The sequence below is a fragment of the Fusarium phalaenopsidis genome, assembly GCF_050370095.1.
Source record: "Fusarium phalaenopsidis strain FUZ10S chromosome Unknown contig_32334, whole genome shotgun sequence".
In the NCBI taxonomy this organism is placed as follows: domain Eukaryota; kingdom Fungi; phylum Ascomycota; class Sordariomycetes; order Hypocreales; family Nectriaceae; genus Fusarium; species Fusarium phalaenopsidis.
In genome coordinates, this window is record NW_028145390.1 from 122,893 (window position 1) to 139,421 (window position 16,529).

Here is a 16,529-nt window from a genome sequence, read left to right on the forward strand (position 1 = left end):
GCGGTTTGACGCATAGATCACCACCTGCCGGATGCCTTATGGTGAGGATTAACAGAATAAAGGGACTTTACCCTGCCTAAGAATAAATATTTAGTCAAATTGACAGTCCTTTGATAAGAATTCCATGAAATCATCGAGGCTCTGGAGGTGGGTGCATGGGGCTTTGTTTGCCAGTGCGAGGCAGCTGCAAGAGACATGACCGTGATTCACTGTCGTCAAACACTCTGCTGCACGCGCACAATACCTAATCAAAGCATTTGTTTTTATTCTGTCGAAAACTCTTCTTCCCCTCAAACTTCTTGGATTCACTCATCTTTTTGACCTCGCTCGCACCATTTTCGCTTCTTGGTCATATACCTAACACTCAAGATGAAAACGCCCAAGTCCAAGAAGAAGAAGAATAAGAAGGCCAAGGAGACCTTCAAGGATGCCGATACTATCGACCTCACCAGCTCCCCTGCGCCGTCTTCTGGTCCAGCCTCATCACCCTCGACTCGTCGCGATGCGTACTCGGTTCCCAACTCCCCGGCCAAGAGCGACGCCGACAAGGCAGCCATGCCTCCTCCTACCAGCCGTCCCGGTGAGAAGAGCGTAAGTAGACTGCCCATCTCCCCTGAATTGAATCATCAGACGGAAATTCCGGTCCGGGCCGCTGACAATTCACAGGCTTCTCAGCCTCAGGCCCCTCGGGACCCAAACGCAGACTGGAGACGAGCTGGCACTGGTGTCCACGACGACTACTTGACCAAGTCCAAGGGAAATTTTCGCCACAAGTCTCTCAGAAGGGACAGCGGCATGACTGTGGAAACCCCTCAAGGCATTCGTCGGGAAAAGGAGAGGCGTGTCCAGCAGGGACGTTGGTCAAACAACCCGTCCCAAGCAACAGCAGCCTCTCAGCCAGCCTCCACTTCCACCACGAGGGAGCCTCCCAAGGGACCCCGAGCCCACAACAACCCGGTTTGTTTGACTTGTCTAGCCTTGAAACGTGCCGTTGCTGACCCGACTCTAGTATGGACTCCCCCAGCCTCAAAGCCGACGAGGAGACGTCCCTCCTTTGAAGGAGCTCCAGGGAGGGTATCAGAGAGCCGCTGCTCCTGCGCGACCAACAGGTGCCACCTTCAATTCTGAATCCCTTCAACGCCCTGCTCCCCCTCAAAACCAAGAGCCAGTCCAAAAGCCCACGACAGCCCCAGGCTCAACTGTCCCAGACCCGACTGTCCCAGACCCAACTATTCCAAGCCCAGCCGCCACGGAAACCCCAGGTAGCCAGATCCCGCGACGAAACTTTTCGATGACGTGCAAGATAGCGGTAATGAAACTCTGCCTGGCATCAAAGGACATGTACTTGAACATGGTTCCTTCGCCGAGCTTCGACCAAAAGCCCTTTTGGGACAATGTTCTCCGGGACATGGAGTCAAGCCATGCTACCCGGGGCAAATTCAAAGACTGGAAGGACCTCAGATACCACGTCGATGTCTGGGTTCAACCACGTCGGACGAGTTTGAGAGAGAACAACTTACCCACTCCGTCGCTGGGACAGCCGGACCTCGACCGGCTCATCGATGAATGGAACCGGGTCTTTGCGCAACGCTTTTGCGCAATCAACCGAGGGTATTTCGAGAGCAACCTCTGGCCTCTAGCCGAGGGCCATGTCATGTCCACCATGCAGTCAGAGATCCAGACTTGGATCACCGGCGCTCTCGAAAGGCGGATGAACGAACTCGAACGCCACACGCGACCTGTGCTCGGAAACAACAGAAGGCCTGAAGACTATAACAATCCTGTCAGGCGATTGTTTTACAGTTCTCAAGTGACGAGCCAGAGTGACGCGGCGCAAGTTCGTGAGACTGAGGCCCTTATGTCGCTTGTGCTGGATCTTCAACCGCAACTGCGCAGTGCCATTGCCGATGATATTCGCAACGCTGGAAGCAACGACCACAGAGACACCAACCAGAGCTCGGGCGAGCTTCAGGCAACTCGTCAACGACAGGCTACTGGCTATTACCAGCATACACAGGATGAAGTCGTGCCCTCTATTGAAACTCCAACCCGGACTACGGGTTATAGGCGCGACCCAGGATACTACGATCAACCTTTCTCTTCACCCCCAATGGCTGGCCGTACCTATGATTGGTATTCGAGAAAGAGAAAGGAGCCAGACCAGAACCACTCGACTCCCAGCACAGGCAACCTTCCTATCAGAACCCGAGACTTGCCAGGATATGGCCCTGGGTCTGGCGCAAAGCGTCCGCGTGTGGATGAGGGCATGTCCGAGTTCCCATCCCCGAGTCGACTCATGCCACGGAGCTCTTCGCCAGCTCGGGCACGGGACACCCCCGATAATCCATTCGAGACGCCTCAACCACTGCAAAGAGGCCAGGGCACTCGTCGTCAAGAATCACCGAATCGGTTTCGCGAGCAGACCGCAGAGTTCAACAACATGACCCCTGACTCGAGGATGGACATGTTGTACAAGGCTCTCAGGGAGACTCGCCGGGAGAACGGGAAGAAACGGTAGAGGTTGTCGTTTTGGAGGTGTCACGTGTGAGTGCTTCTTGATGGACGGTTAGCTTGATGCTTTCAACATGGATGATTCGGGAGGAATGGAAGGGAGGAATGGAAGATTGGCGGATGAAGGAGAGAACCAGCGTTTGGAACCCATGTATGTACATCTCAACAACCGTCTCAACAATTGCTGCAGAGATGAAGCTGCGTAGGTAGGTAGTTGGCAAGGATCGAGGCGAAAGTAGGAAATTGTACGGATTAAAGTCTGATATCGAACCACCTACGGGGTTCAAGAGATACTTGAGTGAAACATTGAATGGGCAATGAGGCTCCAACTCCCCTTGAGTGCTGCTACTTTGTGATACAATAGTTCATCTAAAATACCTGGAAAATAAAAGAGACATTGCCAAGAAAAGGCCATCCTCTGATCAGTGTTGTTGTGCTTTCATTGTTGCGATACCTTCATGGCTCCCCAGGACAGCCAATACCTCCCATTACACTGGTGTTATTCTATTGATACCCTATCAACCACCCTTAGGGGAGAACGAAACTGCGGCCCTCGAATTTTCCCGATATCGAACCACCATGACCTGACTCGGAAAGCGGCTCTGCTCGCGATTTGCAAGGAGTTGACTCCAACGATGTGATGGATGCTGACGATGGCGGGGTTTGAACCCAAGAGCCGCGAAAGAAGTGCCGCCCAGGGACTGGAAGGGAAAGATGCCAAGCGGGCAAGACACGTGGGGCGCTTGGACCCTAGAGCAAGGGGGAAAAGCTCCTTCGGAGGCCTGTGACGAGCTTGAAAGAAGCCTGCGACCTTTGATGGAAGGGCATTTGAGCCAATGGCTGGCCTCGTGAATGAAGCCTCAGAGTCGAATTCCTCAGTGACCTTGCTGAAAAGGAAAACAGTCAAAATTGCTGTCTCTTGGCAAGCGCTTGCACGCTGGCTGTCAAGCACGTAAAAAAAGGGACGTCTTGACGGTGTTCCATTTGATTCCCCTTGTCTTTTGCGCCACGCCCGTACATGGGGGGGCAAAGGGGAGCGAGTCGTATCGCGCCGCTCGCTTCCCCACCTGCTCCGCTCCATCTTGAACCAGAAACTGAACCCTTGGGCCGTGGACGTGCCAAGACCAGGGGTCCCGCCTCAGCTCAACAAAATTCCCAACAGAAAAAAATATCAAGCTTCGTCTGAATGATGCTCACAAGAATAATCCATCTTTTGTGGCCCTGATAACAGAGAGCGTGAAAGACATGGGGACGTGCGTATTCGGTTTGTCCGTTTTTGTCCCCACTGACACAAAGCTTGCCAGAGGCTTGCTGCGTGTTGCTGTTGTCTTGCAACCGCCGAGCTGAGCAAAACCCCTTGAACAGCGGTAAAAGTGATCAACTGTGACCAGAACAAGGTAGACACTTCCTCGGCTCATCAACTGGATGGTGGCATGATGCTTTCCCCCTCCTTACGCCTCCCATCTCATCATCCATTCCCCAGGTTTCCTCACAGACAATGCCCTGGCATGCGTGACCAAGTTGTACAACAGCGTTGGGCAGAACCGGTCAAGGTGAGGATGTACATGTACATCGGTTCAGTCCAAGTAAGGTTATCTTAGCACACTCTGGCATTTTCACCTCGGTTCGTCGTCGATGGGCATTTTACATGTGGACGAACGCCAGGCTGGCTGCTCACTCAGCCATCAACCCTCCCATCTCTGATCCAAGTCATCTCGAGGCGGATGGCGGGCATCTCTCCACGGCCATCGATACTGCTCCACTGTGAGCTGGGGTTGATTAGCTTTGGCCTTCACCAGATTCATCAACACCTCCGTCCCATGTCTCTCATCTTCCCCCCGGTATCAAACATGCCTGGCCTCATGAACCAATCGACTCGTATCCAATTCACATCGTCAACAAAAAAAGAAGAGGCAAGAAAGCACAGGCTTGGGCCGCTAAGCACGCCCCTCCTTTGCCCCCTCACGGTGGTTGACGAGGGCTCCCGGTTCCCCCCGTCTGTCTTCGTTGACTTGATTCACATGTCGATGATCTCCAGCCCTAAGCAGGACCCGGAGCCACCTGGCCCGCAGCGCCCCAAGCTCCCAACTGGAACCCCCGACCCCAAGACACGCGCCGGGGCCTGGTCCGGCCACGGGTATGGAGGCAAAAGGTTCGGGGGTGGTGGCTGGAAGGCCCAAAAAACAGGTGGACACTGGCCATGCTCGACATAAAAGACGGGTGCACTTGCAGCGGGAGGCTTAACCTTGAGCCGCCTGCTTAATTTGAGAAGCTGATTCCCGGGCAGAGTATTTTCTGCAATGGCATGGTTGCCCGTCAGAGAGGGGAGCCAATCTGATACGCCGCCCCCATCCCGTCGGCCTTGTCCCGCGGGCATAGAGGCAAAAAAGAAGTTGATCCACCAGGCGGTGAGCACCCGAGCTCAGAAGGGGGGGCGCCGCATCGACTGAAGCGTGCAGGTCATTCTCACTGTGCGTGCGTGTATGTAGGCGCAGCAGTTTTTTCTGTGGTTGTCTTGTCTTCCATGTCTTAGAGCATGGTGCCACTGCGGGTGTTGAAATCCCGCCGCCGGAGTTGGGGCGGGGACCGGGCCCGGGCTTCGGCGTTGTGACGATGCAACGTCGGCCGTGAAACGGTAGAGTGTTGACTGAGTAAAAAAAAGATGATGAGAGCATCCAAGTGATACCGATTGGAAAGCAAACTAATCTGATGACCACGGTTGAGGATCACCAGCGAGCCTGGAGCTGTCTGTCAGTGTACAAAGTGCAGAATCTTGGCGATAGTTTCAGCCAGCCCCCTTCCCCTCCGTGGACAAGTCAAGCTTGTGAAAGCTCCCCTGCTGTGAGACATTGAGGTGCCCGCCCACCTCAACCCCGGCCACCCCGTCCCGTCCTGTCCAGTCACTCACTCACTGTTACCGGTACGGCAGAGGGAGCCCATTGCCACCGTCAGGGTTAGAAGCACGACCCGTTTTCTAGCGTCTTTTCCTGGGGTATAATTTTTTTTCTGGCCCTGGTGGTCGCGACTCGAGTCGGGCGTGAGTGTAGGTACTGTAGGTACCTTGCCTCAGCTATCTTTTTCCCTTGAAGCGGCCGCCTCTTTTTCAAGATCGACCAAAGATTGTGCATAGCTAGAACATCAGTGGCAGGTAGGTCAATAGACAAACCTGTGCTGCATCTGAAGGCGTCGAATTGTCTGTCAGGAATAAAAAGGGAGCTTGTCATGAATCTCTGTCAATTCCAAGCCCTCTTCTTACCTCTTTCTCTCGGTTTTTGCCCCAAGGGATCATCATCTGTGACCTTTTTCATTCCCTGTCTCACTTGGCCGCGGTAATTGAGTGATCGTCCCACCTGTTGCGGCTTCTGCTCTTGTGCCTGCTTCACTGCTGTCCCTTCTCCCGTGGCTGCCAGGCTTTGAGTGGGCTCCACGACACTTCCCCCAACAAAACGTTCCTGCCGAGCAAGCGGAATCGCATTGCATCCATAAAACTTCAACCCCCCTTATTATAACCCACTCCCGTCAGCCTCTTCCTTCTTCTTCACCTCCCCTCTTTCTCTCGACTCTTGTCCTTTGGCCAATCCGACCAATTGACTCTTCTCTCTTTGTCGGTCGTCCTCCCTCTCCCCCTCCCGCAGCAATGGCCTCGTCTACGGCTGTGCCCAGGCAGAACCCTGCCCTTCGACGCACCGTCACCTCTACCACCGACTCCGAGTCGTCGGCTGCCGTCTCTCCCTCGGACTCCCCTCGTCCCTCGGCTTCCTCCACCTCGCTCTCCTCTCTGTCTGAGGTGGACATTGAGAAGCCCAAGTCCGGCTATGGCCGTCTGATCGACACGTACGGCAACGAGTTCGAGGTGCCCGACTTCACCATCAAGGACATCCACGATGCCATCCCCAAGCACTGCTTCAAGCGCTCCGCCCTTAGAGGCTACGGCTACATCCTCCGCGACATGGTCCTCCTCGCCACCACCTTCACCATCTGGCACAACTTTGTGACCCCCGAGTACATCCCCTCCACCCCCGCCCGTGCTGGTCTCTGGGCCGTCTACACCGTCCTCCAGGGTCTCTTCGGAACTGGTCTCTGGGTCATTGCCCACGAGTGCGGCCACGGCGCCTTCTCCGACTCTCGCCTCGTCAACGACATCACCGGCTGGGTCCTCCACTCGTCCCTGCTCGTCCCCTACTTCAGCTGGCAGATCTCGCACCGAAAGCACCACAAGGCCACCGGCAACATGGAGCGTGATATGGTTTTTGTTCCCCGAACCCGGGAGCAGCAGGCCACCCGTCTCGGCAAGATGGCTCACGAGCTCGCTCACCTCACCGAGGAGACCCCCGCCTTCACCCTGCTCATGCTGGTCCTGCAGCAGCTCGTTGGCTGGCCCAACTACCTCATGACCAACGTCACCGGCCACAACTTCCACGAGCGCCAGCGCGAGGGTCGCGGCAAGGGCAAGAAGAACGGTCTCGGCGGTGGTGTCAACCACTTCGACCCCCGCAGCCCTCTGTATGAGAACCGTGATGCTAAGCTCATCGTCCTGAGCGATATCGGTATTGGTCTGGTCGCCACTGGTCTGTACTTCCTCGTGCAGAAGTTTGGCTTCTACAACATGGCCATCTGGTACTTTGTTCCCTACCTCTGGGTGAACCACTGGCTGGGTAAGCTCCTATCGTCCACTTGCGCTTGTTGATCAATACTAACCTGTTTAGTTGCCATCACCTTCCTTCAGCACACCGACCCTACCCTCCCTCACTACCACAACGAGGAGTGGAACTTTGTCCGCGGCGCCGCTGCCACCATCGATCGTGAGATGGGCTTCATCGGCCGACACCTGCTCCACGGCATCATCGAGACCCACGTCCTCCACCACTACATCAGCAGCATCCCCTTCTACAACGCTGATGAGGCCACCGAGGCCATCAAGCCTGTCATGGGCAAGCACTACCGCGCCGACGTCAAGGATGGCCCCCGTGGCTTCATCCGTGCCCTGTACAACAGCGCCCGTATGTGCCAGTGGGTCGAGCCCAGTGCTGAGGCTGAGGGTGCTGGCAAGAACATTCTCTTCTTCCGCAACCGCAACAACCTGGGCACCAAGCCTGCCATTATCGACCCTCCCGCCGCCTAAGGGTACTATATCGGTCCGCTCGCAGGGTGTCTGCACGCCCACAGATCTTTTCTTTCAGCGTTGATTGTTCCAATTTTGGTCATGGGAGTTGTCGTATTCGGTTGTTTGGGTCGGAGCAAGACCGTACATGAACAGGTCTTGCCAATCGGTTAAATTGATATGGCCCATGGACATGGTGGAGGATGGAAGAGGAGGTAAAATAATCGAAGGAACAAAGACTCAAGAGTGATGAACTAGATGATAGAGAGCAGCAAAGATATGAAACCTAACGAAGCCACTCAATTTCTTGGATCAAGGACTGTCTTGTGATCTTTCTCGTTGTTTGTTGACGCTGAAATGACGGATGCCCCGGACTATAAAGTGATCTGATGCGGGGAAAGCCACACGTGCTCACGGGTCATATTTGGAGTCCGACCGCCGAAAGTGTTTATCTTGAAGCTGTCGAGATTGTGATTTGGTGGTTTCTGTGGGGTTTGAGAACTGCCGTTGGGTGGTTTGGACATTGCTACCGAGGTAATGGGGGCGGAGGCACGTTGGGATAACAGCTGCATCTCAAGCTTAGGGGTCATTACATGGGCGTTCCATGGCCTTCATGGGGAGATTAATGGCGGTTTGGGGCTTGGAAAAGAGGCGTTCAATGTTGCGGTTGTTCGTCGTGACAGGAGCTCCCTACTGCTATGTTGCATCCAGCAAGGAGAACATTGTGCATTGCCTTTCAGCTACCCGTGTCTGGACTGTGGTCTAGATTCTGCAGACTTGAAGCCGGCGCAAGGAGGTTCAACCAGCTTTGTATTTCCGGCGCTGGTAGTCTAAGTTGCAACAGATGCCCTGCCCGAACTCTGAGGCTGTATTGATGCATTCACGTCACGAGGACTATTATCTCGATTGTCGGTTGACTATGTTCCTTCACTAGATAACCTTGGGCGGGAATGACGTATACATCCCGAAAGCTTGACACAAAATGATCTGTCTGCTTGGCCAAGGTTGGCCAAGCAGCAAAAGCGGTGAATCCAACCGTTGCACAAAGATGACATCTTGACAACCAACAGGCTGCAAGGTACGCAACCAATCAGCCACATGACATTCTTTTGAGCGAGCTGATGTAGATCAGGCTGAGCAAGAACGGGTTCACGGGCGGAGGAATCCCGGCTTCCGGTCTTGAAATGTATCACTGGAGGGTTTACTCCGTACCGAAGAGGATTTGCCAAGGATTTGCCAAGGTAAGTCGTAACTGGCAATGGTCAAGCCACGGGTGGTCACGTGCTCGGTTACACCTGCTCGGTTACAACATCTCTAGCCAATCACGTACTCAAAGACGGGCTTCAAGCATCTTTTCGGCCACTGCTTGTTCGATTTTTCTGCAATCCTCTTGGGGGGGTCGGCAATATTACATGGACAGATTAAAACAAAGAAATGAAATCTCTGCTAAAAAAAAAAATGGCGGCTCGGAGGGCTTGTAACCGAGATCCTGTCTTTACCCCCTTGAATCCAGGGTTACACAACGTATAAGCGACAATACCGTCTTATAGGAGATATAAGACCAGGTTTCTTAAGAACATCCACCCGGGATGACCGACACGGGCATCGAGCGCTTTGCAGCCAAAACTTGGCGATCTCATCATGGACTCTATTTTCATTCCACTCTTTGAGAAAGACCCCCTCAATACCCCCCTGAAAGAATCATTGCGCCCATAGCTAGCACAGCCTGTTTTGACAGGCATGAGTTGACAAAGCTAGAGATCAGATCATGGCCTTGTGTGTTGGACTGCCAAGTGTCATACCGTCCTGGCGCCTCGCAATCTAAACTTGGACACCGTTTCAAAGAGCTGAGGCTGAATTTCTTGTACGTCCCTTTGGAATTAAAGAGTTATCCGGAATAGGGCAAGCTACTAATCTTGGCATAGGATGGATCTCAACGGGACACGGCCCAGGATCGTGAATGACGTTTTTGGTCATTGGAACGTTAGAAAAGAAAATGACAAGCGAGAGAACTTGCTGGTAGGATTGCTAGTTCCCGCATTAGACTGAAAATTTAGAGTTGCTGGGCTTGGACGTTGGGTAACAGGCATAAACTACTGGTCCCTCCTCCTCAGTGCGTCATTGAATTCCAGCCCGAGAGCTGACATCAGGTCAACGCTTTGGTGTAGCGAGGCAGAGGAAAAGCGACTTTCCAAGCTAAAGAGATCAAGCCTGATGTATGAAAGTAATGAAAGACGGAAGAAACCGTCCAAGGTCCAACCAGGGGACGGCGTGCACTCTTGGCTGTTGAACTTGAATAGGATGTAAGAGGCTTGGGAACTGGTTGACGTATCAAGTTGGAATTCACTCTACCGCTCAGATACTTTCATTCAGTCATAGGGGCTACTTCTGAACCACAGGCGTTTGAGAGACGTCACCTCCATCTTCAAGCTCGCTGTTCTTCTAACTCTTCTGAATTGAAAACGTTTCTACGCTGTGAGCCTATTAATCGAGCTTCCCCACTGGTATCTTTAGTTTGATATCAGTCTCTTCTATTTAATTAGCGAGCATGCAGTGCTGGAAGATCTCAAGATGCCCTATAGACGGGGGTGCACGATGAACAAGTAACGAGAAGTGAGCAAGACAATCGAACTATTTCGAAACAATAATCTATGACGTAAGAATAATCGCACAGGGTTACACCAATATCCCCTTCTTTATTCACATCTCTTAATATTCGCGTGAACAGCGTTTCCGTTGTCTATGTGACGAGTGTTGCTATTTACCCAAACTGAGTGACGAGATATCACATTCTGGGTGATGATCTCTTGGGCCAAGATCCAGACGAGGCAGGAAAAAGATCGACGGGTCAATGGCGTACGCACGTGGTAAAGGTATGGTTGCCCTCTCTCCGCCTTGCAGCGCCCTATCGTAGTGTCTTCCGGCATCGACATCCGCCCGGTGTCTCATATTGAGAAATGACCTGTCACAGACCTCAATCTCTTGGATTCCATGCCATTGTGCCTGATCCTCATTGTAAAGAGAGACAAAACAAGTGTGGGGGGAGCCGCTAAACCTTGCCAATAGCCGTTGCGGCGCGGGAATGTCACTCAAGATTGCGCGTGGCTTTGGGCGTTTTCGCAAAGGCACGGATCGTCCACGTTTATTCCCGTAAACGCTGCCCTGTGCGTCCTGTTGCGAGGGTTTAAGCTCAGGAGACGAGACGACAGGGGTCCACGTGATCATGTCTCGGAATCTTGCTCTCAATATAGGGAAGCCACAAAGCCCAGCTTGGACAAGGCCGGCCAGGAGTAAAGCCACAGCAGAAGGAATTGGTGAAAGCGTCAAGACTTAAATGACATCACAGGATGTTCGAAGAATAGGGTAGTTGTCAGTGTTCCACACAATGGTGATGCACTTACAGAGGAGGAGCTGACCTGGAGGTCGGGTGGGCGAGAGGGCTGATGAAAGGGCGGTCTGTTATGCCACAACGCAAGGGTCAACGGTTAATATGAATGTTGAGACCCTGATCTCAAACAATTTCGTTCGATCGATGTGAGATCTGACAAGTTGGTTCCTTGACCGTGGCAAAGGAACATTGCAGCTTGCCCTCTCCCTCAGGGCAGGGCAGTCCTGAGCAAACATGGGGTTATCGCTTTGATGCGTGTTCCTGCCAGGTTAACTCGGTCAGTGTATATCAAACCCAAATTCCAACCCAATGCTCGGTGAGCTTGCCGGCCGGGTAACCGCTCCTTTGCTTGGCAAGCCAAACATGGCTGTGTGTCCTTGTCGATCATCACCTCTCGACATTGCAGCCGGACAGGAGGGAACCCAGATCAAGACCGGACAGTGTTGCTGGGTTCAGGTTTCAGCTCTTGGCAAACCTCTCTGCGCCTGTGTTACATCACCGCCATGTCAACAGCGGAAGCGTCCTCTACCGGACGCAACCATAACACCACAGCCGAGTGTAGTGTACCGTTTCCCGTCGAAAACGGCAGCTCGCCTAAACGATGATGCCAAGGCTGGGGAATGAGGCGTTCGCTAGTCGCAGGGGGTTTCTTGTTCCCGGGTCCCAAGACAGTCCCGTTTTAGGTCGATCCACGGTAGCCTATGTAGCAGCATCCTTCTCTGCGGATCACGGTTGTTCCCGGATCTTCACACCTGTGCATTCCCCTGCAGCTCTCCACTCGACCAAGCATTCAGCTCAAGCTCCTCACCGGGCACTAAAGAATAGATGAAGGGTCGACGGTTTGTGGATAGGAGGGCCTCAAAGTTTGCGCCTGGCTCGGAAGCACGATAGATCCGGAAGCTAGCCTTTGATGCCGGGCATGTCTCTTGTTCAGGAGGCTCGTAATCTGATGCGGTGTTTGAGAAACCTTGTTCTGTCTGGGGCAAGCCAGCCTCCTTTCAGCCTGGCAGGGAATAACCAACAACTCAGACATACACGACCAACAGAGCTGGCGACACTGATAGCATCCTTCATGACAGGTCACAAAGCAGCTTGGAGTCCACCCCAATTAGACTTCTTGGCTTGATTCCCTCGCAACCGGGAGTTTGGAGGCTGTCCCTGGAGTAATCAGTAGATGAATGGAATGACGACACATCCGCCAGCCTGGATGGGACTCCCTGGAAAACAGGAAAGCTGAACGCGCACATATCGACTTCAGACGTCAAAGCCTGGTTTCAGAGATATATAGAGCTGGAGTGACCGCGCCTAGACTTTCAGATCATCATCTACCAAGGTCGATCAATGCCAACAACTCACCTCTCAATTGACAACTTACCATGGCTCAGCACATGTGCTGGTCAGCCTTGCTGACGACAGCAGCTTTGGCTATATCAGCCTCTGCATCTACCATCCCCCGCCAAAGCCATCCTGACACACTCTTCTCCCGTCAGGGACTCTATGGCGGTGGATGTCCCCTCCCTGATGTCTGCACCTGGGGAAGCTGCACCAATGTGACCATTGGGTTGGATCCAAGGGAGTGTGGAAAGTCGGACAATCCATGTGAACCCGGAGAGATTTGTGTTGCTGGGGAATGTTACCCCCTCGATCTTGGGTCGAACGACGTGGACCACAGAAACTGCAGCAATTCCACCAGCTCCCAGCTTTGTCTGCCTGGTCAGTGGTGCAATAAAGGCAAATGCGCTCCGATCCAGATCCTCGCTGATTCTCGTCACTGCGGAAATGGGCAAAAGCCTTGCCGTCCGGGATCGCTCTGTGTCAATGGCAGATGTCAGAAGATTGATATTGGATCCGACCCGTCTTCATGCGGACCCTTGAACAAGACGTGCGACCCTGGAAACTGGTGCCTCGACGGCAGCTGCCAGCCATTCGTTCTGGGAACAAACGTGCAAGCTTGCAACCAGAGTATCCAGTGCCCACTTGGCTCGTCATGTCAACAGGGTTGGTGCCGCCAAGTGTTCATCGGAACCGACCCCTTCAACTGCGGCGAGGGACTTGGCAAGAAGAACTGTACTTCTGGACAGCTCTGCGTCTCGGGAAGCTGCAAGTCTCTGAACTTTACCTCTGAAGCGGCTCAGAACAAGACCTGCGGATCCTCCAAAAAGCGTTGTCAGCCTGGTAACTTTTGCTGGAAGAATAAGTGTCTGCCTATTCACATCTACACCGACCTCTCACAGTGTGGCAGCGACGGAAAGCCATGCAATAGCAGTCAAGTGTGCGTATCTGGACGTTGTATCGGCAACTTGACGCACCCATGGGATGTCCCGACGATTGGCTGTGGCAGCAGTGGTGCTGTTGGTCTTGGAGGCCCTGGTGGTCGCCTTCCTGGGCAGGGAGGAGCCGGACAACAAGGGCAAGGGGGTGCGGGTGAGCAAGATGGCAGCGGCTCATCGGGTCAAGGCCAGGCCGGAGGTCAAGGAGATGGTACCGGATCTTCTGGTCAGGGCAACGATGATGATGACTCGGGCAGTCAGCAATCTGGAGGCCAGTCGAGTGGCAGTGGCTCGTCCGGCTCCAGCCAAGGTGCAGGGGACAACGATGGCTCTGATGGGAGCCAGTCTGGCGGTCAAGGCGGCAGCTCCTCAGCTCAGGGAACAGACAATGATGGATCTGGACAGCCTGGGGACGGTCAAGGCGCTTCCGGCAACGGCGGCCAAGGCGGCAACGGAGATGCCACTGGGGGTCAGAGTGACCAGGGAGGTCAGTCAGGCCCAGGTGGTGATGCTTCAGGTGATGCCTCAGGAGGGCAATCTGGCCCAGGATCCCAAGGCGCCGGCTCGACTGGCTCAGGCAACAATTCTGGAAGTCAATCTGGCTCGTCTGGAGATGGTTCTGGTGGTAACAGCCAAAACGGCCCGGGAGGGTCTGGCTCAGACGGCAGCGGCTCTGATGGAGCCAACAGCTCCCCAGACGGTGACGGAAATGCTGATGGGGGTAACTCTGGCGGCAGTGGCGGTAATGATGGCAACGGCTTGCCTGACGGAGCCTCCGACAATGGGAACCAATCTGACCAGGGAGAGCCCGGCTCGAACGGATCTGGCTCTCAAGGAACCGGGTCTGGGGACAGCAACGGCCAGTCTGCCAATAATGGAGGATCAGGGGGTGCCTCTTCTGGAGGGAGTGGCTCAGGAAGCAACTCTGACGGGAGTGGAGGCTCTGACGATGGGGGAGACGGCTCTTCTGGATCTGGCTCAGGATCTGGCTCAGGATCCGGTTCTGGGTCTGGTTCTGGGTCTGGTTCAGGAGATGACGTTGCTCCGAATCAGAGTGGAGGAGCTCCAGGCGCCGGCTCTTCTGGCGATGACTCCTCCGGTGACGGCTCTCCAGGTGATGGCTCTGCCGGATCTAATTCGGGAGGTGGTAATTCGTCTCCTGATCAGAGTGGGAGAGTTCAGGGCACCGGTTCTTCTGATGATGGCTCATCTGATGATGGCTCATCTGATGGGGGCTCTTCTGGAAATGGCTCTTCTGGAAATGGCTCTTCTGGAAATGGCTCTTCTGGAAATGGGCCAGGAGATGACGGTCCGGACCAGAGCGGGAGAGTTCAGGGCAGCGGCTCTTCGGGTGATGACTCTGGAGAAGATTCATCCTCAGGCAACGGTTCATCGGGCAACGGATCCGGAGGCTCATCATCACCAGGAACCGGATCCGAGTCTGGAGGCAGCGGTTCAGGAGGAACGGAGAACCCGGACGGCAGCGGCTCAAGCGGTGGTTCGAATGGCAGCCCAGGGAGTGGCTCGAATGGCGGTTCCAACGGAGGCTCGGGCGGAGGTTCAGGCGGCTCCAACGGCGGCTCCAACGGCGGCTCCAACGGCGGCTCCAACGGCGGCTCCAACGGCGGGTCAGGCGGGAACTCAAATGGCAGCTCGGGCGGAGGCTCGAATGGAGGCTCGGATGGCGGTTCCAACGGTGGTTCCAGCGGAAGCTCAGGCGGAGGTTCAGGCGGCTCCAACGGCGGCTCTGGCGGAAACCCAAATGGCAGCTCGGGCGGAGGGTCGAATGGCGGTTCGAATGGTGGTTCCAACGGCGGTTCCAACGGAAGCTCTGGAGGCGGATCAAACTCCAGCGGCTCTGGGTCTGGAAATGGAAACACCGGCGGCAACGGCTCAGGGAATGGATCAAACAACGGGGGAGAACCAACTCTTCCCTGCTCTGACGATTCCGAATGCTTGTCTCAAAGTTGCGTGGATGGCAACTGCCGCCCTGTTCGGGTGCAAGGTTTCGGCGGATGTGAGGGAGTCACGTGCGGCGCAGAGGAAATCTGCTATGATGGAAGCTGCCGCCGTTTGACAGACCCTACCAACTGTGCCAGAACGTCATGCCAGAGCGGCCAGGTATGCGTCGACAATCAGGGCTGCCTCCCAGGAAGCTCTCTCTGCGGGTCGTCTGTCTGCGGAAACGGAGAGAGATGCCAGGATCAAGTATGCGTGAGATCGTTGGGCCCTGGAACTGACAACGGTGACGATGGGGATGACGGTTCCAATGGCCCAACTACTGCCAACTCAGGTGGCAATACAGGTTCCGGAAACGGGAACCCTTCTGGGAGTTCAAGAACTTCCCAATCTTCGGGACAGACCAACAACTTGTCGGCAAGCGGCCAAGTGACAGCCTCTCCAACTTCAACACCACCAGTCATCGCTTGTACCACCGATTCGGACTGTTTTGGAGGTGTTTGCAGGAACAACCGTTGCGAAAGTCCCCTATTGACGCCATGCATCGATGATTCCGACTGTGCAGCAGATGAGAGGTGCCGTAGTAACCTCTGCTTCCCAGAAGACCCGCGTACAGGTCCTTCGAATGGCAATGGACTCGGAACGACTGGAGCAGCAGCCGGCCGGGGCTCATTGACCAGAGACACGGCCGTGGCGTCCGCTACACGCACCCAAGCAACATCGCAACAAAACGATCCATCTCGGACTACCAACCCGGCGGCGGCGGCCACGACATCTGGGGTGAGAGGCAACGTTGAAGGATTCGAGGGCTGCGACGTCGATACAGACTGTCAAAGTTCAGAAGACACGTGCCTCCAAGGGCGCTGCGTTCCTGGTAGCGGTACTCCCTGCTCTATCAACTCTGATTGCTTGGAGGAGGAGATCTGCCGCGATTCCACATGCATCATCGGAGTCAGATGTATCACGGATGAAGATTGCTCGGTAGAAGGATTCACCGGGATCTGTGAAAACGGCGTTTGCTCTAATATCCGACCACAAGGGTGTTCTGAGGATATTGAATGCTTAGATGATGAGCTTTGCTTGGATAGCCTCTGCGTCCTCGTGGGACCTGTGGCGGCGTCCTCAACTGAAGACTCTGGCTCGGTAGGACCTGGTCAGTCAACTGCTGGTAATCCATCAGTCAATCCGTCAACCGGTAACACCTCCGGCACGAATCCTTCGACGGTGGCGACACAAGGTGGCACCGGGTCTGCGGGTACAGGCGCAACCAACACTGGCTCAACAGCGGCTTCAGCTGGAC

At 54.6% G+C, this 16,529-nt stretch overlaps 3 protein-coding genes across 3 annotated transcripts; all 3 read left to right on the plus strand.

Annotated features, from left to right (window-relative positions):
- Positions 1 to 369: 369 nt before the first annotated feature.
- On the plus strand, positions 370 to 2,518 carry LRP88_14174 (uncharacterized protein; the record flags this gene model as incomplete). Its single annotated transcript, XM_083250524.1, has 3 exons — positions 370 to 591; positions 667 to 957; positions 1,010 to 2,518. 3 exons carry the CDS (start codon positions 370 to 372, stop codon positions 2,516 to 2,518), a joined length of 2,022 nt encoding a protein of 673 aa, XP_083093589.1.
- A 3,630-nt stretch (positions 2,519 to 6,148) lies between these two features.
- Positions 6,149 to 7,633, plus strand: LRP88_14175 (fatty acid desaturase-domain-containing protein; the record flags this gene model as incomplete). The annotated part of the gene is made up of 2 exons (XM_083250525.1): positions 6,149 to 7,166; positions 7,218 to 7,633. 2 exons carry the CDS (start codon positions 6,149 to 6,151, stop codon positions 7,631 to 7,633), a joined length of 1,434 nt encoding a protein of 477 aa, XP_083093590.1.
- Positions 7,634 to 12,931: 5,298 nt separating this feature from the next.
- LRP88_14176 (uncharacterized protein) lies at positions 12,932 to 15,510 on the plus strand (the record flags this gene model as incomplete). The annotated part of the gene is made up of 2 exons (XM_083250526.1): positions 12,932 to 15,300; positions 15,351 to 15,510. The coding sequence occupies 2 exons, from the start codon at positions 12,932 to 12,934 to the stop codon at positions 15,508 to 15,510; spliced, it is 2,529 nt and encodes an 842-aa protein (XP_083093591.1).
- Positions 15,511 to 16,529: the final 1,019 nt, after the last annotated feature.